The following is a 21,160-nucleotide window of genomic DNA, read 5'->3' on the forward strand; positions in this document are numbered from 1 at the left end:
TATAGAGCTAATGCATAAATAAAAGTTTGCTGAGAAATCTTTCAGACAGTTGTCTCATGATAGTTGACATTACTCAGAAGCTTGTTAAAATTGCTTTTCCCTTTTGAAAGGCCACAATAATTATTTTGTTGGAGTACTTAGGGACATTCCTGTAAATAATTACATAGACAATAAAAAGAACTAGAAAAGGTACCTAAAGAAGAAAAATGTAAGAAATGAGTCTTTTTCATCTAAATATGCTTAACTATAGACCTCAATATGCTCAAGAAAGAGCCCAGTATTAAGAATCCTGAGCCTTTCCCAGCATTTGTAGCACATATATGAGCTAACAGATGTTTGATACGGAACATTGTGGACTCTTGTATCTAAATCAAGTTTGAATTATCTCACTATCTGACCTGTGAGCAAAGTATACAAAGTGAATCTGCTCTAATGAACCTATTTAAAAGTGGTGAGAAATTATTTTTAAAGTTAATTAACAGTCACAATTTGTTTGAAAATACCGTGCTTTAAAAGTCTGAAGAAAACAAATGCTAAAAGGGATGTGGTCTAAAGGGAATTCTACTACACTGTTGGTAGGAGTGTAAACTTGTTCGAGCACTCTGGAAAGCAGTAAGCAGGTTTCTCAAAAGACTAAACATACAGCTTCTCTATGACACAGCCATTCCACTCCTGGACATTTATCCAATAAAACACAAAGAATGCCACACTAAAGCACCAGCACAACCTTGTTCATTACAGCATTGTTCACCATAGCCAAGGTATGGAATCCACCCAGATGCCCTAAGCAGATGACTAGATCAAGAATATGTGGTATTCTATTCAATGGAATTCTACTCATCCATCAGAAAGAACAATATTGTACCATTCATAAGGAAATTGAAAACTTGAAAAAAACTATACTAAGTAAAGTAAGCCAGACCCAGAGAAACATAGGTTGCATGGTTTCCCTCATTTGTGGTAACTAGAATGTGCCTATAAATCTGTAAGTAAACACACTAGATGATTAAAAATAAAGAGACTGGGATATACAGGTCTTTAGATAATCACACAGTAAGACCAAAGGAAGATATTCAAAGGAGCAGCAACAGATAGCTATGTGCATATGATCATATAAAATAATATTTTACAAAATGAATTCCAAGAAATGGAAACAAGAGATTCTTGTTATTGTTGCTGCTGTTTTTGTTGTTTTTTCCTTTTGTTTGTTAGTTTATTTATATTTGGGAGGGTCGGAGGGGGGGGCACAAAAAAGTGGGACAATGGGTGAACAAATACAACACCTCTACAATAACAATAAAATACATTTTTAAAGAAATAAAATAAGAACACCTTAAAAAAGACTAAAGAACCAAAATATTCTTAAAGGCATATATATTTCAATATTTATGCACAAACTAAATAACCCAGGCAATCATTAAGAGTCCATTTTAACCCTGCTGTACTACACATTTGGCTTTTTTTAATACTACATTATAATCACAAAAGAGTCACAAAGGTGTTTATCATGAAACTTTAAATCAATACCTAAGGCATTGTAGGAGCTTACTAAACTACATTAGAATGCTTCGTGTGAAATACACTTGAGCCCAATCATCTAGTATCCCTGCTGTGATGCTTTTGATAGTGAAAAGGAGGCCATGGATTATCATGCTGAGAAGGAAGCCTGAAGATCAAGACCTGCATATTGGTGGCTAGTGAGACCTAGCCATCACGTACAAAAACGGAGTTCTCAACTAGACAAGAAATTCTGAAAAGCCTAATTTCTTTGTGAATTCATGCCTGAAGGATAGATAGGATTGCAGGGAAAACACACTTTTAATTACTGTTAGACATATAACTCAATGTCAGTCAAACTTCTCTAAAGATTAATCGGCAAAGTACAAACTAAGCTTCAAAAACAAAACAAAACAAATTACTAGGCAAGTTAAAGCCAAAGATAATAAGACCCATCTGTAGACATTTTTTTTTTTTTTACTCTTTCAGGACTTGGTGAGACAAAGGACAAAGGATGAACTAATGCAATAGTGATACTCATAAGACACTATGTTGGAAATGAACTTTACAACTTAGGAGGGAAGAAGGGGGAGACAAAGTGGGAGAAAAGGAGGCAGGGGTAGCAACGTTCAAGAAGAAATGTACTCATTACTTTGCTTATGTAACTGTAATCCCTCTGTACATCACCCTTACAAAAATTTTTAAAAGGGGGGACAGTTTTTTTTTAAATCACATCTCTAAAAGTTGCTGTAGGATTTTTTTAAGTTACTTGGTCATATAAAATTGTGAAGAAGATGAAACGTCTCTTTGGGATCTCCCCACATGCTTCCTACCCACCACCCAATAATTCAACACAACTGCCACCTGCCAATTTCCTCTCTTGTAGTCTCCTGACGGCCTCTTCTGTGCTGCATAGTTCTCTTAGGATGCTCAACCACCTATTTTCCAGGTAATGGAGTCTGTCTAGCCCTTACTCAGCCCCCTAACCTGATTCTCTATCTCTATCAAGATAGTGTCATTTCCTTTCCTGGTCTGCACACCACGTTCCCTGGATATCCTGGGGTTAGTTGCCAAAGCACTCTTGTCTAAAACTAACTCTGAGAACTGGACTACTGTTCTTCGTGTAGCTTTAATATAGAAGAAAAATAATAAATTATCACTAACTAGTTCTGGTTAAATCCAAAAGCCAACTTTCTAACACACTCTGAAGTTTCCATATTTGTCATATTGGTTTTATGTGGTTTTATGGAGTCTTGCTGTCTAATCCAGGTCCTAGTAAAAGACCTGAGGATGCATTACCGCTTACAGGCATATTTGTCTGCATTTGAATAAGGCTGCTTAAAAATACTCGAATGCATCTTCGAACAATTTCATTTCAGCTGCAGTACAGGTTTATTGAGAAATGCTTAGAGAGTGAAATGTACTGAGTATTATCTATATGTCAAACATTCTAAGTATTTTACACTAATTATCTCATTTAATCCTTGAAATTCTGTAAAATGTAAATCATTATATCATTAAATTTAGCAACTGAATAAATAGCAATGATTCCAGAGCCCACACTCTAAAGTGGTATTTTTAATTTCTCTTAAAACACACAAATAGCATATCTATTTGTGTCTAAAGCATAACAAAAGTTAATTTGTAACAAATTAGAGTTTAGAGGCAATTATTCACTTACTTATCTAAATAAATGGTGGGCAGTCAATCAGATCTGCAGTCCAACCCTAACAGTACCTTTACAAGATCCATGACATTGGATACACCACCTGTGCTTCACTGTAAGGCTAAGAAAACACTGTCCAGCTTATAGTTTGTTGTAAAGTTTGGAAATATGTAGCCATTGTGTATATTAACTGTTACTATTAATAGTAGCAAAGTATATTGTTACTGAGGCTAACAATATTATATATCCATTGCTTCTAACCAACATGAAAGTTTGGAATTATTTTCCTGGACAGCTGAAGAAGCTGATCATCTAAACGATTAAGTGGATTACATTACAGAATTTGTAAGAGCTGAAGCAAGGTTCAGACAATAAGGGAACTGATGATAGGAACAATATTCTTTTTTATACCACTACATGTAAACCTAAGTTATGATTATGGCTCATGGTCCTCCTGCTCTATTGCTACTGGGCACTAGTACCTGTACTAAAATAGATTCTATTACTAATAACTCATGATTTAGACTTAATAGTTAATCAGGTAAATATATAAAACGTTTCTGAATTACTATTCAACTTTTATAATCCCACTCACATATCATTTATCTTTACAGAATTTGTTAGTTGTTTACTCTCCATCAAGATGGAGTAAAAAACAAATTTTTGTTCTAAAGCAAACACGTTAGACTCAAAAGGGTTTGAACTACTATACCAAAAATCCAAGACCAGAGAGGTCAACACCTCATTCCCTGAAGTGTGCCAAGTTGCTTAATATAGATACACCAGTAGATGCAGAGGCACAAGCTCCAGACAGAAGGTAAATGGCTCCATTAATATTTACTGAACATGTGCTTCATCTTCACTTAGGAAATGTAAACCAAGTTCATGGTTTTCAGTAATGTCCTTAAATGTTTTCCTTTTCAACCTAAGTGAAAGGCAGTTAGAGCCAGGGACTTTCCTGGTCTGTGACACTTCGAGGTTCTAACTGCTTGATGAGAGGAGAAAGGCTTTGGAAAGTACCCACATGTTTCCTTCTGCTTCACTTACCTTGCTCGATGATGAAATCATCAGACTGAATGTCATTGTAGTTTCCACACAGGCCACATGATTTCCCTTTATGTTCTTCAGGCAGTTTGAGATAAACTCCAGATATTCCATCCCAAGCCAAAGTAAAGCCAAAGGTTGTTTTTACCAGAATGTAGTCAGCTAATTTCTCAATGAAAACCTGTCCAATTGTCTGAGGCAACGTTAAACTTAAAAAATAGAGTAAAAGCCATCTAAGAATTATGATGAGCCATTAATTGCAGAGATGTATTTTCTTCTTGGAGTGACCAGATAGTAATTAAAAGGACCTTATTATCATTGAAGAAAGTATTCAATGAGATCCCCAGAGCAATCATCCAACAAGAAATTTCAACGTTCTTGAAAATATTAAATAGTATTTAACATTAAATGTCAACAAATAATACCAATTAATTACAATTAATACTGTGATAATATGTTAGTAATGTTCATTCTAAGATTAAATATTAATTCTTCTAATATTAAAATTTTAAAAATGATAATACTCTTGTGCCATTGTGAGTTAGTTACATTTACAATTGGATACTTATTTTAATCAACCAAAAATTCATACATGCCCTTGCCCATGTAATTATAACCCCTCTGTATGATATTTTCACAATAAAAAAAAATTCACACATGCTAATTATAGATACATTTTTAAACCTAAGAAGTAGCTTTGCCTCTTCAGAATGTAAAGGTTTTTAGGTGTTTTTTATCTAGAGACTTAAATATAATCTAATAATCCTATTCAATTTCGAAGTAAAAGTAAACAGCAGTTAAAATACACAAACACACTTGAGTTCTGATTTTGTTTAACTGAATTTTTTAAATGGCTATAAGGAAATAGCTTCAATCACCAAAATGGCAATTTGGAATCAACCAATGTTGCTAAAAGAAAATGCTTAGGGATGATTAGTTCTCATTTACAATTTTAGTGTTGCAAGAAATAGGAGCTGGGAAGGTGGCTCAGTGGTAGAGCGCTTGCCTTGCATGCATGAGGCCCTGGGTTCTATTCCTCAGCACCACATAAGCAAAAAGAAACAAGCCGGAAGTGGTACTGTGGCTCAAATGGTAGAGTGCTAGCCTTGAGCTGAAGAGCTGGGGGACAGCGCCCAGGCCCACAGTTCAAGCCCCACAACCAGACCCCCCCAAAAAAAAGAAACAAAGAAATAGTGTTAGGAATATAATGTGCTTTTCTTAGAGAATTGCATAGAGTTTATATATTTATACTTTTCTTATTGGATACAATTTAACCTATTTAAACAAGGATCACAGAGAAGGAAGGAGAGAAGAAAGGAAGGAAGGAGAGAAAGCAGGCAGGCAGGCAGGCAGACACAATGGCACTTACCTGTCACCCTAGTAATATGGGGAATCACAAATATGAGGATAACAGTCTAGTCTGGCACTGGCATAATCTTATCTTGAAAATAACCAACATAAATGGGCTGGCAGAGTGTTTCACCTGCTAGAGCACCTGCCTAACAAGTGTAAGACCCTGAATTCAAACTCCAGTACCACCCCCCCCAAAAAGAGAGAGAGATTCTTACATGTGCCTATGTAACAATGCTTATATTTTGTACAAGCAGTAGAGAGATTACATAAACTACATTTTTTTGGCCATCTGATTGGCCTCAGAACCTACTGAATTTTGTTGTCTATGTAACATAGCTGTGAGGCCACTGTCAAAGAAGGAAATTTCTGTCTTGTACTCTACAGTTCACTTATAATCTGTGATATTTGAAAAATCAATTAATCTATGGTATCATATTCATGAGACAATTTATCATGTCTTACCTGATTCCATCCCTTTTTATTTCATGACCATAAATTTGAATTTCCTCTTGGTTTGAGAAAAATAAGCTGATTGACCGATAGCAAGAGTACACTGACCCCAGGCACCGAGGACTATTATGAACCTTTCAGGAAGAAAAACAAAAAGACAGCATAAGAACCAACAACCAGTAAGGTCTCTTGGATGATTAAAATCTTTATAGATGGTTACTATTCTATTATGGCACCATCAGTCCCACGCTTTATAAAGTTATCACTACATTTATGAGTGCTAATTAATTCAGGATAATTTTAGACATATATAAATCTTGGCATGTTGAATATTAATATTCTGAAGTTACCTGGTACATGTTGAAAAAATAGTCCTGATAGGAAAAACGATAGGTACAGCAAAGAAACACATTTTTAATATCTATATCCATATATATTTTGTAGAATCACAAAAAAGAGCCACTTAGAGCTCTACACTAAGCAAAATCTAAAGGTTGGAAATGTGCTCATGACTTCAGTAAATATAAAGTTTATTTTCTTTTTACCTGTTTTCAGATTCTTTAGAAAAAATTGAAGTTATTACTTAAAACATTGATGAAAAATTTAGTTTACTTGTAAAAGAAAAGTAAATCAAGGAAGAAGAGAGAAGATACAAGTTAATTTTCTTTCTTATACCAAATTAACATCAGAAGCTCTCTAAAATGAAGTATAAGTAACGAAAAACACAAAATTACTGAAAAAACATAGATAACTGTGGGAGTAGAAAATGACTTTCAAGGGCTGGGAAGGTGGCTCAGTGGTAGAGCGCTTTCCTTGCATGCCTGAGGCCCTGGGTTCAATTCCTCAGCACCACATAAGCAAAAAGAAAAAAGCAGGAAGTGGCGCTGTGGCTCAAGTGGTAGAGCACTAGCCTTGAGCTGAAGAGCTGAGGGACAGCGCCCAGGCCAAGTTCAGGCCCCACGACCGGACCCCCCCCCCCAAAAAAAAGAAAGAAAAGAACTTTCAAATATAATACAGTATATATCTGATTAAAATACCAATATTGAGGTCGAATTTAAAGGTGGTAGTAATTTAGTGTATATCAATCAAATGGCTAATCTACAAGTTCCATTTACTACAAATCATGTACAATATACTGTACTAGATTAAACAGATAAAAATATCCACATTTAGTCGGGTGCCAATGGCTCCTGCCTGTAATCCTAGCTACTCAGGAGGCTGAGATCTGAGGATCACGGTTCAAAGCCAGCCCAGGCAGGAAAGTCTGTGAAACTCTTATCTTCAATAAACCACCAGAAGAGCGGAAGTGGCCCTGTAGCTCAAGTGGTAGCGCGCTGCCTTGAGCTGAAGAGCTTGAAGGACAGCGCTCAGTCCCAGAGTTCAAGCCCCACAACTGACCAAAAAAAAAAATTCACATTCATGGAGCTTTGTCCCTTTGCAAATGTTGGAAAACATAATTTAAACTTCTTTAATGCTGGGAGACACTAGGGAGAAATACTGAACAGAAAAAGGAGACGTGTCAAGTTTAGGGAATTAATTTCAGATTGAGTAGACAAGTAAGGTCCTTCTGGGGCAGTGGAATTCTGAAAGAGAAGGAATATGAGAGCAAGCTGTACGAGAACTCTAGAAACTGATTCTAGACAAAGAGAACACAAGCACAAATCTTGAGGTAGGAATCTTCAATATCCAGTCTCCACTTCCATGAAAGATGGTGGGATAGACTTCTCCGGAGAAGCAAAATGAAAACAAAACCAAAAAAGAAATATAAATATCAATATGTGAGCACTTAACGAATGAAACCAATGGACAACTGCTTCATCTCACACCAGCTAAATAAACTCACTCCATAGATCAAAACTTTCCAATCAGCTTTTAGAGCTTTATCCTCAAATGTAAACAAATGTTTACAAATCATTCATCTTCTGATAGAAGTGTTCAACATGAAAGATACCAAATAAACAAAAGGAAATCAGAGAAATAAAAAAACTCAATATTAAAGAAACTTCCATAAGAGGGATAATTTCCCTCTTTAGAAGGACAAGTGAGTAGATGACACTTATAAAATAAGAATTAAGGGCTGACAAGGTGGCTCAGTGGTAGAGCGCTTGCCTTGCATGAATGAGGTCCCTGGTTCGATTCCTCAGCACCACATAAACAGAAAAAGCCAGAAGTGGTACTGTGGCTCACGTGGTAGAGCACTAGCCTTGAGCTGAAATGCTGAGGGACAGTGCCCAGGCCCAAAAAGTTCAGGCCCCACAACTGACAAAAAAAAAAAAAGCAGTTCAAGGCTAAGTGTACTAACTCACTCATTCCTGTAATTGCAACTACTCAGGAGGAAGAGATCTAGAAGACAATTGGTTGAGGCCAGCCCAGGCAAACAAAAAGGAGACACCTCAAAAAAAAGCTGGGTATGGTAATACACACCTGTCATCCCAGCTATACAGGATGCATAAATAGAAGGATTGCAACTAGGAGGGAAATAATGACAATAATGTAAAATCTATATGTTGTTTTAACTAATCAACTCTATATAACTCTATTAGAATGAGGGAGAAGATATGCAGGTATATGCATATTGTCTATGAATTGCATGTGTCTGTGTGCCTGTTAAGTAGCATGAAGAGTAATGTAGTTAAGATGATCCCTAATTTATCATACTAAGAAGTGGTTAAATAAGATTCAACTTTGAAAGTAAGGAAATAATAGTATATTTTGACATCCGATAAAAGCTCTAAATGACAGCTTTTTAAAAGCAGGAATACTGAGATGGATTTCTGTTGGAATGGGTAAAAAAAAATGCAGAACTATATTTTTTCTTGCAGCATTAAAGATAAAACCCAGGGTTTGAGCATGCTAAGCAGAGACTCCACTTCTTGAGCCAGGTACTCAGATCCAGGGCTATAGCTTTGATATATCTTACTTTCTTTGGGGGGGGGGGGAGGAGGGCGGGTCCAGTTATGGGGCCTGAACTCTGAGCCTGGGCGCTGTCCCTCAGCATTTCAGCTCAAGGCTAGCGCTCTACCACTTGAGCCACAGTGCCACTTCCAGCTTTTTTTTTTCCTGCTTATGTGGTGCTGAGGAATCGAACCCAGGGCCTCATGCATGCAAGGCAAGCGCTCTACCACTGAGCCACCTTCCCAGCCCCTGCTTTGATATATCTTGAAGAAGTCCTTTTAACTATGTTCATATGTCCTTATCATAAAAGCAAAATTAAATTTAAATAAGAAAAACCTTGGACATAAAATATATGTAAATAAAGTATTTATCAGTATATCTTTTAGAAATGCTGATTTTAAAATATAAATTTACAAAAAAGAATATTTATAGTCATTTGATTATCCCATTAATTTGAACAAACTTATCTAATAAATTTGTTATGAAAAATATTTGCCATGAAAGATCATAATGTATTGCTATGTATTATTTGTATATTATTATATATAATTATTATCATGTATTATGTATTATTAGTCTATGAACACACAGAACAAAGAATTATGAATAATATGATTTAAGTTTTATAAATGCAAATAAAAGCCAGAGGAAGAAATTCTATAAGGAAATATACATCAAGCCATTAGCAATTCATGATTAATAATCCTAATACTGTTTTATAGACTTCTCTGAAATTTCAAAATTTTCTACAAAAGATGTGAAATACTTTTTTAACCAGTTGGAAAAATGACATTTAAAATAAATGTATTTCTTGATTTGAAAGTAAATGTTTCAAAAAAAAAAAAATCCTGGATCCAACAGAAACATTATCTATTAACTTGTGGAGACATTGTTCTGCGTTGTGCTATTTTCTAAGAAGACCTAGTTGACACCTTAGCCCTTGAAAGAGTGAGCCCTAGACAAGAACATTTCAATGAGAATGAGATGAGTTCAAGTGATAAAACTAGGGCAGGGGACACTAACTTCATATCTCAAGAGACTGCTGGTATTTTATCCAATACCCCATAATTTAACTCACTATATCTCCTTGCCTTTCTAGGTCACAGACCTAGAGCTTATCTGGGCTATATGGAATTTTAGCTTCTACAGGGAACAGAACAGCAGTCTCCTGGTTGAACTGTGAGATTCTTAGAAATTCAGAGAATAGTCGGCAGGGAAAGAAATCTCTGACTGCCTTACTTCAACTATAGCCACTCTGCAGCTTGAATTTTGATGTCTTCTAAAACCCCATTCAAATCACAAATTCAGCAACTAAAGAATCAATTCTTTGAGCTCAGACTTGCAATACCAATGTGCCTAGGAATCATGTAACTCATGTTCTCTATTTTCTAAAATGTTCATTCCCAGCATGCCATTTCATTTTATTTCATTTCATTTCATCCGATGCTGGAAGCTGAATGAACCTAGGTGCTATGAATGCTAAGCACACTTTTTACAATTGGGCTATAACCCAAGACCAAGGGGAACATTTTTATTTAATTAAATCATGTGGGCATTTCTCAATTCGAGTGTCAAGAGGAAAGTAACTGTTAATAATATGATTGGTGCCCAAACTCAACGATCTTCAAAATGATCAAATTAAATATGAAGGTAAGGATATTGGCTGAAGTTTATATTGCAACAAAGTATATGATACAATCCCTCACTGCCTGTAGGACTCTCTAACATGGATTTAAATCCTATGTCTCACTGTGCTAGGCCTCATGTCAATAGAATTATACTCAACATTGCAACCAATTTGAACCTTTCCACTAAGGACAGAGCCTTAAGTCTTTATTCTTGAGTAATTTATTTTCCGTACCATTTTTTCCCAGTACTTTTTAAACACATGCTTTTCTAGTGATAACTTTTTAAGTTAGTTATAGCCTAAGATCACCTACCCATACTGTGTATCGAGGTTCCAAGTTACCACAGTCCTTTGCAAAAATGTAAGAACAGTTTCCTGGGAAGTAATAGTAGATGCCATCAAATGTTTCAAAATGATACTGTCCCCAGGTTTTGCAAATTCCATCTCTTCCACTGCCCATGTTTGGGACTGAAACAAAACAGGACAAAGTAGGACAAAACAGGACAAAGTAGGACAAAATAAATGTCACTTTTTTCTAGTAAACTTAGAACAAGGTAAGTGAGCCTGATTTTTATTATAATGGTCTACAGCACATGAAGAAATAGCCAACATAGAATTACCAGGTATTCTCAAAACAGTCAAACCTCTTGAAGAAAAAGAGTCTCCAGATTGTTGCGCAGAAAGAAATTTACGTTAGAAACTTCACAGATTTTTGTTTCTAGAAGACTCTAGGAGAAAGGATGAGCAGGTAAAATGATAGGGAAAAAGTGATGGTGATGAAGCAAGTCAGTGGCTCAGAAAAGAAAGAAGTGTCACAACTGAGTGTCCCAAAAATTAGCATGGGCAGCATTAGAGTCTTCTAGTCTCCTCAGTTTTTTCAAAATCTGAGAGAAAAATAACTCAATTAAGAAGAAATCATATTTATTATGTCTAGAAACTTCAGAGTTTACTGGAATCTAGAAAACCATGACCTCAAACTGGCCAAATTTCAAAGAGTATTCATCTCAAGTCAAACAATTTTCTTTTCTTTTCTTTTTTTTTTTTTGTCGGTCATGGGCCTTGAACTCTGGGCGTGAGTGCTGTCCCTCACTTGAGCTACAGCGCCACTTCCGGTTTTCTGGTGGTTTATTGGAGATAAGAGTTTCACGGACTTTCCTGTCCGGGCTGGCTCTGAACCGTGATTCTCAGATCTCAGCCTCCTGAGTAGCTAGGATTACAGGCGTGAGCCACCGGGGCCTGGCTTCAAACAATTTTCATGTATGATGATTATGCCTACTCTGGTGAAATAGACTTCAGTTTATTTTCTGGACCGTTCATGTCAGATTAATGTAGAGGTTGGTGATATTTTTGAGCATATAAAATGTTTAAAACACTTCAATATATGCTATAGAAGCATAAAGAAGAAAGTAGGCCTGGGGGTGCCTGTCTGTAATCCTAATACTCCAGATGCAGAAGCAGGAGGGCATATCACTGCTAGCTCAAGGACAACCTGGGCTGAATAGGAAGAACCTGTTTCAAAAATGAAAACAAAACAAACATTCTAAAAGAAGGCGGGGGAAGACAAAGGACAATCTTCATACCTTTTCTTTCTTTTTGAAATGTAGCTAAAGTTGCTAGTTTTGAATAGACCACACCTGGTTGGTTTTTCAGGCTGTTTGTCCTGCCTGTGTCTCATCTCTGTGGTCTATGGAAAGAGCTTTCCTTCTGAGTGCATGGCACAGAGCTCTTGGGTACCTCCAGGGAATCAAGGATATATCTGTCCTATGCACCAGGTATCCCCTTAGGCTGGGGTCCTGTAGATGTTCAGTAAATGTTGATTAAAACAAATTAATGTTTGTTTATCTTTACTAATAAAGGATCCTATCTTAGTAAAGATATTTGAAAGGACATTTTTCCCTTTCTTTGAATAACACACAATACAATTTCAATTTTATGTATAGAATGCCCAGATAATTCAGAATTAAAAAACTGAGTGGTTTCCAAGGAGGAATCTAATTTACAAATGAAAAAAAGATACAAATGTGAGTCTGATTTCAACAGGCTAGAATGATATAAAGTGGAAAAAAATCTTTGAGGAAATAGTTTAGATCAGTGAGTAGAGAAAGTGGGTATATCTATTTTCTATATGACACCAAATTACTCAGGATGAATTGTGAGCTTTCTAGTTAATATATAATGTGGCTGTACCAACTCCCAATACATGAACACTCCTGTAGCAAATTATGCCTTAATGTTGCTTCAGTATCCTATAATTCTCTCATAAATATCCTTAAACTTACCAATCTGGCACCTGGTCCCAAGAGCCTGAAATATTTGACAGTCACATGTACCAGTCTTAGAACAGAAAGCTCCATTAAGGCATTCATGAGGACAAGAACCTGAGGACAAAATAATAAGTTATCTTCTGGAATGCATCAGTTCTTATAAACATAATATGTCAAGATCAAGTTCGGACTAACTGTAACCACTATTAACTTAAACAGAACTCTGGGCCTTTTGCCTTGCAGAGCTAAAGAATTAAACCATCAAATTTCTATCAAGTTCATTTCATGATGCGTGCTGTGAAGCAAGAAAGACAGGCTTTCACATTTCAAAGAACTCCCAGAGCAAAGGTTAGCCTCCTTCAAGCAATTGAAAGGTCAAGTTCCCATGTAAGGAATCCCTGTCCCAGAAGATGAAAACCAGAAATACACAAGGTGCAGAGATTGGTGGCTAGATTCTGGCACCATTGGCCCCTCTCCCAGGAGAAAGCACCCTCACAGAGGATGCTGTCTATTGCCAACTTGTGGGATCATAAAAAGTATAGAACAAAAAAGAAAACTACCACTGGAGAAGAGAATAATGACACACTTCATTTGACGTTTGTCTATTAATCCTTAGACTGGATACAGATGATGCAATCTTTGGAACCTGTGCTTAATATGGATGAGGCAGAAGCCAAAATCCTTGTGGTCACAAAAGTACTCTTTTTCATGAAAAGAAAAAGTGACCCTAAAGAATTACATTGAAAAGAAAAAGCAAGTAACTTAATTTTGTCATCATTGAGAGAGTTTGAGAATGCAAATGAATTACAGTAGAAACTTTCCTTCTGTTAAGCAGAGGACAAGAGGCAACTGGCAAAACTCAAGCAGGAAGGATTTACATGACACGTTAACAAAACTACAAATATCTTTTGAGTTACTGTAAAGTATTAGTCAGGAAGTTGGGCCTGCCTGGATTCCATCAAGCTCATGAAAGCCACTTATCTAACTGCAATAATTTAACCATAGTTCTGCCAAAAAGTAAGAACAAATTATTTTATTTTCTAATAAGTAAATCCCTGTTTAGATGTGTACTTAGATAAAACAATGTATCTTCTTGAAAATGTTATTTACATTCTTATCCTTTCTCTATAAACAAACACCAAATCAAAACTAGTGCTAACTTATTACCATTATTATATCATGATATTAAAAATTATAGTAGTTTACATTTCTATTTGTTAGTTATCACCGACGTTAAATTTTAAATTGTTATCAACAATCTGTTCAATGGAAATGGGAAATCCATAAGGAAAAGAATCATGGCATCAGAAAGGGCTTCTGATACTCAAAATTCAAATTCAGAGTAATTTGAATTTCTATAAGAAGTTTAAAATATTACTATCCAGGCCTAGTTCCCTCCATGTTGTATGTGGGAACAATAAAAAAAATTAATATATCTCTCGAAGGGACTTTTAGAATAAACAGAAATAAAGCCACAAGTATAAGCACTGACCTTTTATTTTACTCTCACCCCAATTAATAGCTTCATGGAAAAAATACCTTGGAGAACTGGCTTCAAACTTTAAAAGAAAGAAATGAGAATTCAAAATAGTTAAGTTGTTTAAACCAAACATGCAAATGGAAAAATCTGAAAAAACAGCTACGAACACAGAAAGTATAGAGTTTCAGTTTATGTTGCTTTGATAATTAATGGAGGCAATCGCAGTAAAGCAGAAGTGCCTGTGGAGTAGTACAGTTAGAAGACCCGGTTTCAAGCCATCACCGCCTGTCCCCACTTCCTTTGTGAAAGGAGCCTGGTTGGAGCCCAGTGTTTGGATTAACTATTCACTTTGCCTATAGAAATAGCAGTTATCTAGCATTTCCAGGTATCTTTGGGTCTGTGGGTGAAAAATGCTTGTGGCTGTTGGACCAACAGTTAAAACTGTCTGCCAGTGCACTAACCTACAAAAATACCATGACAGTATCACCTTCTGCCTATTTAGGGAAGTTTCCTTTCTTCTTAGTGCTACCAATCACTGTCTGTACAATGAACAATATGACACTTCACTGCGCAGTTATGACAATAAAGTAAAACAATGTAAAGATTTTAGCATAGTGCCTTACACAGGAAATTAGCAATGAAGAGATTTATATTGATTCAAAACAACTTCTATGAAACTTTGCTGCTTTATGGCAAATCACTGTGCATTGTTAACAATAATCAGTTACATATTATTATCATCATTATTATTATTATTATTATTATTATTATTATGGATCAATGTCAATTGACCGTTTAGCCCAAGGTCATATACACCCACAATTTGCCACATAATTACCAAATTAAGTAGCTGCTGATGTTAAAGAAAACTGGACAAAAGTGTAGGGAGGAAGAGGGATGTGACATGAGGACAAAGTCCTCAACCCTCTTCCTCATTTTAGTTTTGTATCTATCATCTTTCCACAGGAAAGCCCACTCCTTGCTCATGAAATTTCTCTCATTATTTGGAGACTCATTTCTAAACTCCTTGCCATACCCTGTTGGCTCCATGGTCTATATTTTTTCTCCTTCCTTGCTGATTACACATCCACAGGAAGGTGAGCAACACCAACAAATAAATGGTCCTTGTGGGAAGATGACTGCAGCTCACACATACTCTACACAGAAGTCTGTGTCTAGCCTTTTCTTGCTCACTACCAGTTTCTGAGTACAATTATGTACCCATCAGTGCTACTTTCTTGCAGCAGAGGAATGAATAATTTAAGAATAACGGTTTTAAGTATATGAAATTCTAAACAGTTCAACATATCTTGGGTAGGGGGTGGCAGTCTTAGGGCTTGAACTCAGGGTCTGAGCACTGTCCTGAACTTTTGCTCAAGGCCAGCACTCTACTATTTGAGCCATAGCTCCACTTCTAGCTTTTTTGGGGGGGGGGGAGGTAGAGGTTATTAGAGACAAGAGTATCATGGACTCTGACTAGATTGGTTTTGAACCATGATCCTCAGATCTCAGCTTCTTGAGCTCTTGAGTCCCTAGGATTATAGGAGTGAGTCACCAGTGCCTGGCTTCAAATTTCCTTCTTTAACACATTTTTAACAGTTTTTCAGACATTGGATGGTAATTAATGCATGTTTCCAGGAAATAGAAGTGCATATCTCCTGTTCTTCAGTCTCCCTAAAATGGAAATCAATGTAAGATAAGTATGTTCCTCACTTCCTATTAAGAGGGAGTACTAATTTAGTTCCATTGAGGTAAATTCTACAAATTCTGGCATCCACATGAAGAGTAATAAGATTCCATCCATTGGGTGCTTTATTTGACACTGTTGTGAGGGTCTATTTCATAGGCTTTCAATCTCCTGAGTTGACCAGAATATAGTTTTTCTCAAAATCCATTTTGATACTCTCATGCTAATGACCTTTGGTGATTAATATGTTCTAATTGACAAACATACTTAAAATTTCTAAGAGGAAAATTATTTTAAATATGTCACAAGACATATAAGCACTTCTGCACACAGAACACTATTTTACTTGCTATATTCCTTCCTTATTTTATTGAGGGGTGAGGGTCTGTTTTGGAGTCAGACTCTTGCTGTGTTGCCCAGGCAGTTTGGACTCAAACTCATGATCCTCGTGTCTTAGCTTCCAGAGTATAAAACATGTGTTTTAAAGAAAAACTAAACTAGGTATAGTGGCTCATATCTATAATCTTACCTACTTGATAGGTGGAGATGAGAATATCATAGTGCAAGGCTAGCCCAAACAAAAAGTTCATGAAAATCCTCCATCTCAATCAATAACAAGCTGAGTCCAGGCCAGCCACAGATAGCTCATGCCTGTAATCCTAGATCTCAGGAGGCTGAGATCTGAGGTTCTTAGTTCAAAGTCAGCTCAGGCAGGAAAGTCAGTGAGACTCTCAGTTCCAATTATTACCAAAAAGCCATAAATGGAGCTGTGGCTCAAAATGTTAGAGTATTAAACTTGAGCACAAAAGCTTAAGAACAGCACCCAAGTACTGAGTTCAAGCCTCAAGACAGACAGTCACTCACACACACACACACACACACACACACACACACACACACACACACACAAGCTGAATGTGGTGACAGAAGTCTGATAGCTATGCTGGAAGCATAAAAGGAAAATCACAGCCCGGGCCAGCCTGAGCAAAGGGTAAGTGCCTAATCAAGAAATAAGCAAAGTAAAGGGCTGGGAAGGTGGCTCAGTGGTAGAGCGCTTGCCTTGCATGTATGAGGCCTTGGGCTCGATTCCTCAGCACCACATAAGCAGAAAAAGCCAGAAGTGGTACTGTGGCTTAAGTGTAGAGCACCAGCCTTGAGCTGAAAAGCTGAGGGATAGTGCCCAGGCCCAGAGTTCAGGTCCCACAACCGACCAAAAAATAAATAAATAAGCAAAGTAAAAAAGAGCTGAGGGCATGGCTTAAATGATAGAGCACCTGCCAAGCATGAAACTCTGACTTCAAACCCCAAAACAGCAAAAAAAAAAAAAAGTTTTCATTTCATATTGCTACTACTCTTGATTAGTCTGAATAGTCCATCTTCTAAGTTGTTGCAATAGCATATAAGATCTTTCCCCTGTTTACCTACTAATTCTCTTCAGTATAACAGAATAAAATATATAAATTCAGGCATCCTTCTGGAAATGCTAGTCAGCGGTCTCCTTTATGTCTAAGCTACTTGCTAAAAATTTTCAAATCAGCTGGGCGCCTGTGGCTCACGCCTGAAATCCTAGCAACTCAAGAGGCTGAGATCTGAGGACCACGGTTCAAAGCCAACTCAGGCAAGAAAGTCCATGAGACTCTTATCTCCAATTAACCACCAGAAAACTGGAAATTGAGCTGTAGCTCAAGTGGTAGAGCTCTAGCCTTGAGCTGAAGAGCTGAGGGACAGCACCCAGGCCCAAATTTCAAGACCCACAACCGACAAAATAAATATTCAAATCATATTACTTTTTAAAATAGTACCTTTACAAAGAATGTCTATTTTGTTATCTGTCTTAAAAGTGAAATATTCATTTGAACATAATGCAATTATGTTATTCAGTATTCCTTATAAGAAAGAACCCAGGCAAAAAGGTTCCTTGAAACTCAATGCTACACTGCTCCAAAAAAAAAAAAAAAAATCAATTACTTCCTCAGAGATACTTGTCAGTTACACTTTTTAGAAAAAAATAACATCTATTTCTAAGACATAGGATATGTTGATGTTCTTTTTGCAGTATTTGGCTCATAATGTTTCCATCTTTCTTTGCTTATTTCTGCATTGTTCTCCTGATACTGTATTTTCTTTCAAAGTAAATTCAAATGTTCCAGCAAGTAGATGGAATTTGATCCCCATAAATACTTCAAGCCTATAAGTAGGTAACAAAAACAGCAAAGAGAACTATTAATTGGAGAGTCGCAAAAAGCAGCAGAAAAGTGACTTTGCCTCTTCCTCCTCCTTCCTGTCTTGTTGCTAGCATTTTATTTCCCTCCACAAAGGTCTCATTGTTGGAGTGACAGCGCAGTCCAAAGCAGAATGGATTATTTCTCTGCCTCTCTCCATCTGAGGCGTAGCCTACCTGTGCTGCTAAAAGAGCTCTTTTCTGTCGATTTTCATTAAACTCATTTCTGGAAGGAAACAAAAAGAACTTGTATAGTCAAAAGCCCTTAGGCAACCTGAACATGTCTTTCCCAAGAGACAGCTGGTGTTTTCCTCCTGATTTCCATCACTTTATCAAAGAGGTCTTTCTTGGTTTAACATTTAAAAGGTCCCCCTCCCCTTTTTGTAAGGGTTAGATTTGGGTTGTGGCGCTGTCTCATTTTACAAAATTTGGGAGTGTCCCCAGATCTCTCTAGTGTCTGATGTAAACTGAATTTTAGGAAGGAACTTGGAGCAACAGAAATAAAGAAAAGGATGTAAGATTGTAATTCTAAACAGTACAATACTTTTTCCACATGACTTCATAAAGCTGGGAAGTCAGTATTTGACAAGATCACTTTTTTCAAATAATACTCAATTCTGTCCTGTTTCATGTCATAAAAGGCAGATAGATAATATAAATGTGAGGGTAACAAATTGAAATGCATAACATTAAGTGATTAAGGGGCTGGGAAGGTGGCTCAGTGGTAGCGCACTTGCTTTGCATGCCTGAGGCCCTGGGTTCGATTCCTCAGCACCACATAAGAAAAAAGAAAAAAGCCAGAAGTGACGCTGTGGCTCAAGTGGTAGAGCACTAGTCTTGAGCTGAAGAGCTGAGGGACAGCACCCAGGCCCAGAGTTCAGGCCCCACGTCCGGACCACCCCCCCAAAAAATTAAGCGATTAATTCACTGAAATATACATTGCTTCATGTTTTTCATATCTTTGTGTTGTACTTATAGATAATAATTGTATTCAAAATCAAACTGGTTATAGAATTATCCATTTCATTAAGCAATTTAATGATGACCATCATTTATTATGCAAATCACCTTATTCTTTTTACCATTAAGTTCCATTTTACTCTATATTACAAATACAGCACATTTAAATCAACTATATTAATAATAACAATTTTAGGGACATATTACTGAATGTAACATCTTTATACATGTTTGAATTAAAATAATGTCTTTGAAATAAAAGTGATGTATGTATAGTCAGAGGAAATCAAAGGACTCCTCTTTATAATTGAAAGGAAATATTTTTGCTTTATAACTAAGGAAATGTATATCTAATCACTGTGAATTTGTGGAAATGTTTTCAAAAGCTACAACCCATGTCTTATGGTAAAATATTTGACTTTTCAAGAGCAATTATAAGTTATCTGCTGAGTTTGCCTTCTCCCATGAACTTTATACTTTACAGGGCATAAAGAAGAAACACTCACTTCCATTTTCCCGTCTGGATGGATGATGCACCAATATCACCTGCCAGAAACAAATAAGTATTTATTTATTTATATGTAATAATGAAAAATAATGTAATTATCTTGGCCAGTGTTATTTAACACATCTCACATTTAGGTTGAGATTTACTGTTATTTATTTTTTCACTCTGTAGAAGTTTCTGAACAATGTATTTTGTGTGCGACATTGGTATGACTGATAATTTAAAAGCTGTGGGCAGTGTGTATGGATTTACACAGTCACTGCATAAACATTTCAGTATGACAGAAAAAAATCAAAGATCTTAGTTTAAGTCCTAGTCTTACCAAACACCACAGAATGATGGTGTTGTACAAATTGATCTCCAATGTCCCTCTAACTGAATATTCTGTGATCTTTCTCAATGGGGGAAGTCATTATTAGAAATAGTAAATAGCAACTTTGACCTTGCTTATCTTTTACAATTCAGCAATTTCTCCCATTTCTCATTCAAGTTTCAAAACAGAAAGCCCTTTGTAGAGATTAAAAACTAAGAACTATAAGTAAATAAATGCCTTCTCCAGAAAAAAGATTTGTTAAAAGTAAAGTTGCTATAAAAATAATTGAAAACCCATTATTAGCCTCGAATGATAATCTCATTCTTCCTTTAAAAACTCTTTTCTCTTTTTTCCCCCTCTTTTTTTTAACCAATTCTGAGTCTGCTGGCCTGAAGAAAGTTCAGGTCAATGTCTATTTTTAAATCCAAATGATTAAGTTATAAATAGAAAGCAATTCTAGATAAATTAAAGAGAAAAATGAGAATCAGAGTATATCATAATAAAAGCATATTTTAAACAGACACTTAAATTTCTAAAATTAATTTAAAAGTCTAAATTTTCTACATTATAGAGAATTTTCAATATGATAGTTTGAGTATCATTTTTACATATTCATTGTAATGACCTCAAAATGCTTTATAATATAAATACAAACTATATTGACATGGAGATAAAGGAATGATAAATGTAATATAGGTTCTTACCTTGTAAAGAAAGCAGCAATGTGTGAAGCAAGAAAACACTCAAAGGTATCATTAAATTCAATTTTCTCACAATGGTCATTTCAGTGTAGCCTTTCTCCCTGAAATGTAATCAAATTGTTGGTCTTAAGTATGAAGTCATCTTAGAAGTAAGTATATTTATGCTGTGTTCAAACTCTAATACAGTTATGTAACAAAGTAATGCAAAAAATACTGTAGACTTTCTAGCTACATACAGCATCTGGAGCTTTAGAACTTGCAGACAACCCTTTGCCTGAGTCTCTCATTAGCAATTCATGGCAGCTTTTTACCTGAGCTGGTGGTATTAGTTACACTCTGCCATACACCTGCCCATCACACTCATTGTGTGTGTGTGTGTGTGTGTGTGTGTGTGTGTGTGTGTGTATCAGCCATTCATAGCTTCTGAAACAGTAGTATGATAAAATACTTGTTGATGTCTCTTACAGTTCTCTATGTTATTAGATATTTTTAAG

The 21,160-nt window shown here is 36.1% G+C and overlaps 1 protein-coding gene across 1 annotated transcript in view; it reads right to left on the reverse strand.

Annotated features, from left to right (window-relative positions):
* Otogl (otogelin like) overlaps nt 1-20,748 on the reverse strand; it is a 142,624-nt gene extending 121,876 nt beyond the window's left edge. Inside the window, exons 1-8 of the mRNA XM_042698990.1 lie at nt 20,670-20,748; nt 19,651-19,690; nt 18,362-18,410; nt 14,289-14,355; nt 12,812-12,910; nt 10,846-11,000; nt 6,023-6,144; nt 4,211-4,416 (exon numbers count right to left, since the gene is read on the reverse strand). Coding sequence (XP_042554924.1) covers nt 4,211-4,416; nt 6,023-6,144; nt 10,846-11,000; nt 12,812-12,910; nt 14,289-14,355; nt 18,362-18,410; nt 19,651-19,690; nt 20,670-20,748 — 817 coding nt within the window. The remainder of the gene's footprint in view (nt 1-4,210; nt 4,417-6,022; nt 6,145-10,845; nt 11,001-12,811; nt 12,911-14,288; nt 14,356-18,361; nt 18,411-19,650; nt 19,691-20,669) is intronic.
* Nucleotides 20,749-21,160: the final 412 nt, after the last annotated feature.

The sequence above is a fragment of the Dipodomys spectabilis genome, unplaced genomic scaffold (assembly GCF_019054845.1).
Source record: "Dipodomys spectabilis isolate Male_0828 unplaced genomic scaffold, ASM1905484v1 ptg000234l, whole genome shotgun sequence".
NCBI classification, from domain to species: Eukaryota; Metazoa; Chordata; class Mammalia; order Rodentia; family Heteromyidae; genus Dipodomys; species Dipodomys spectabilis.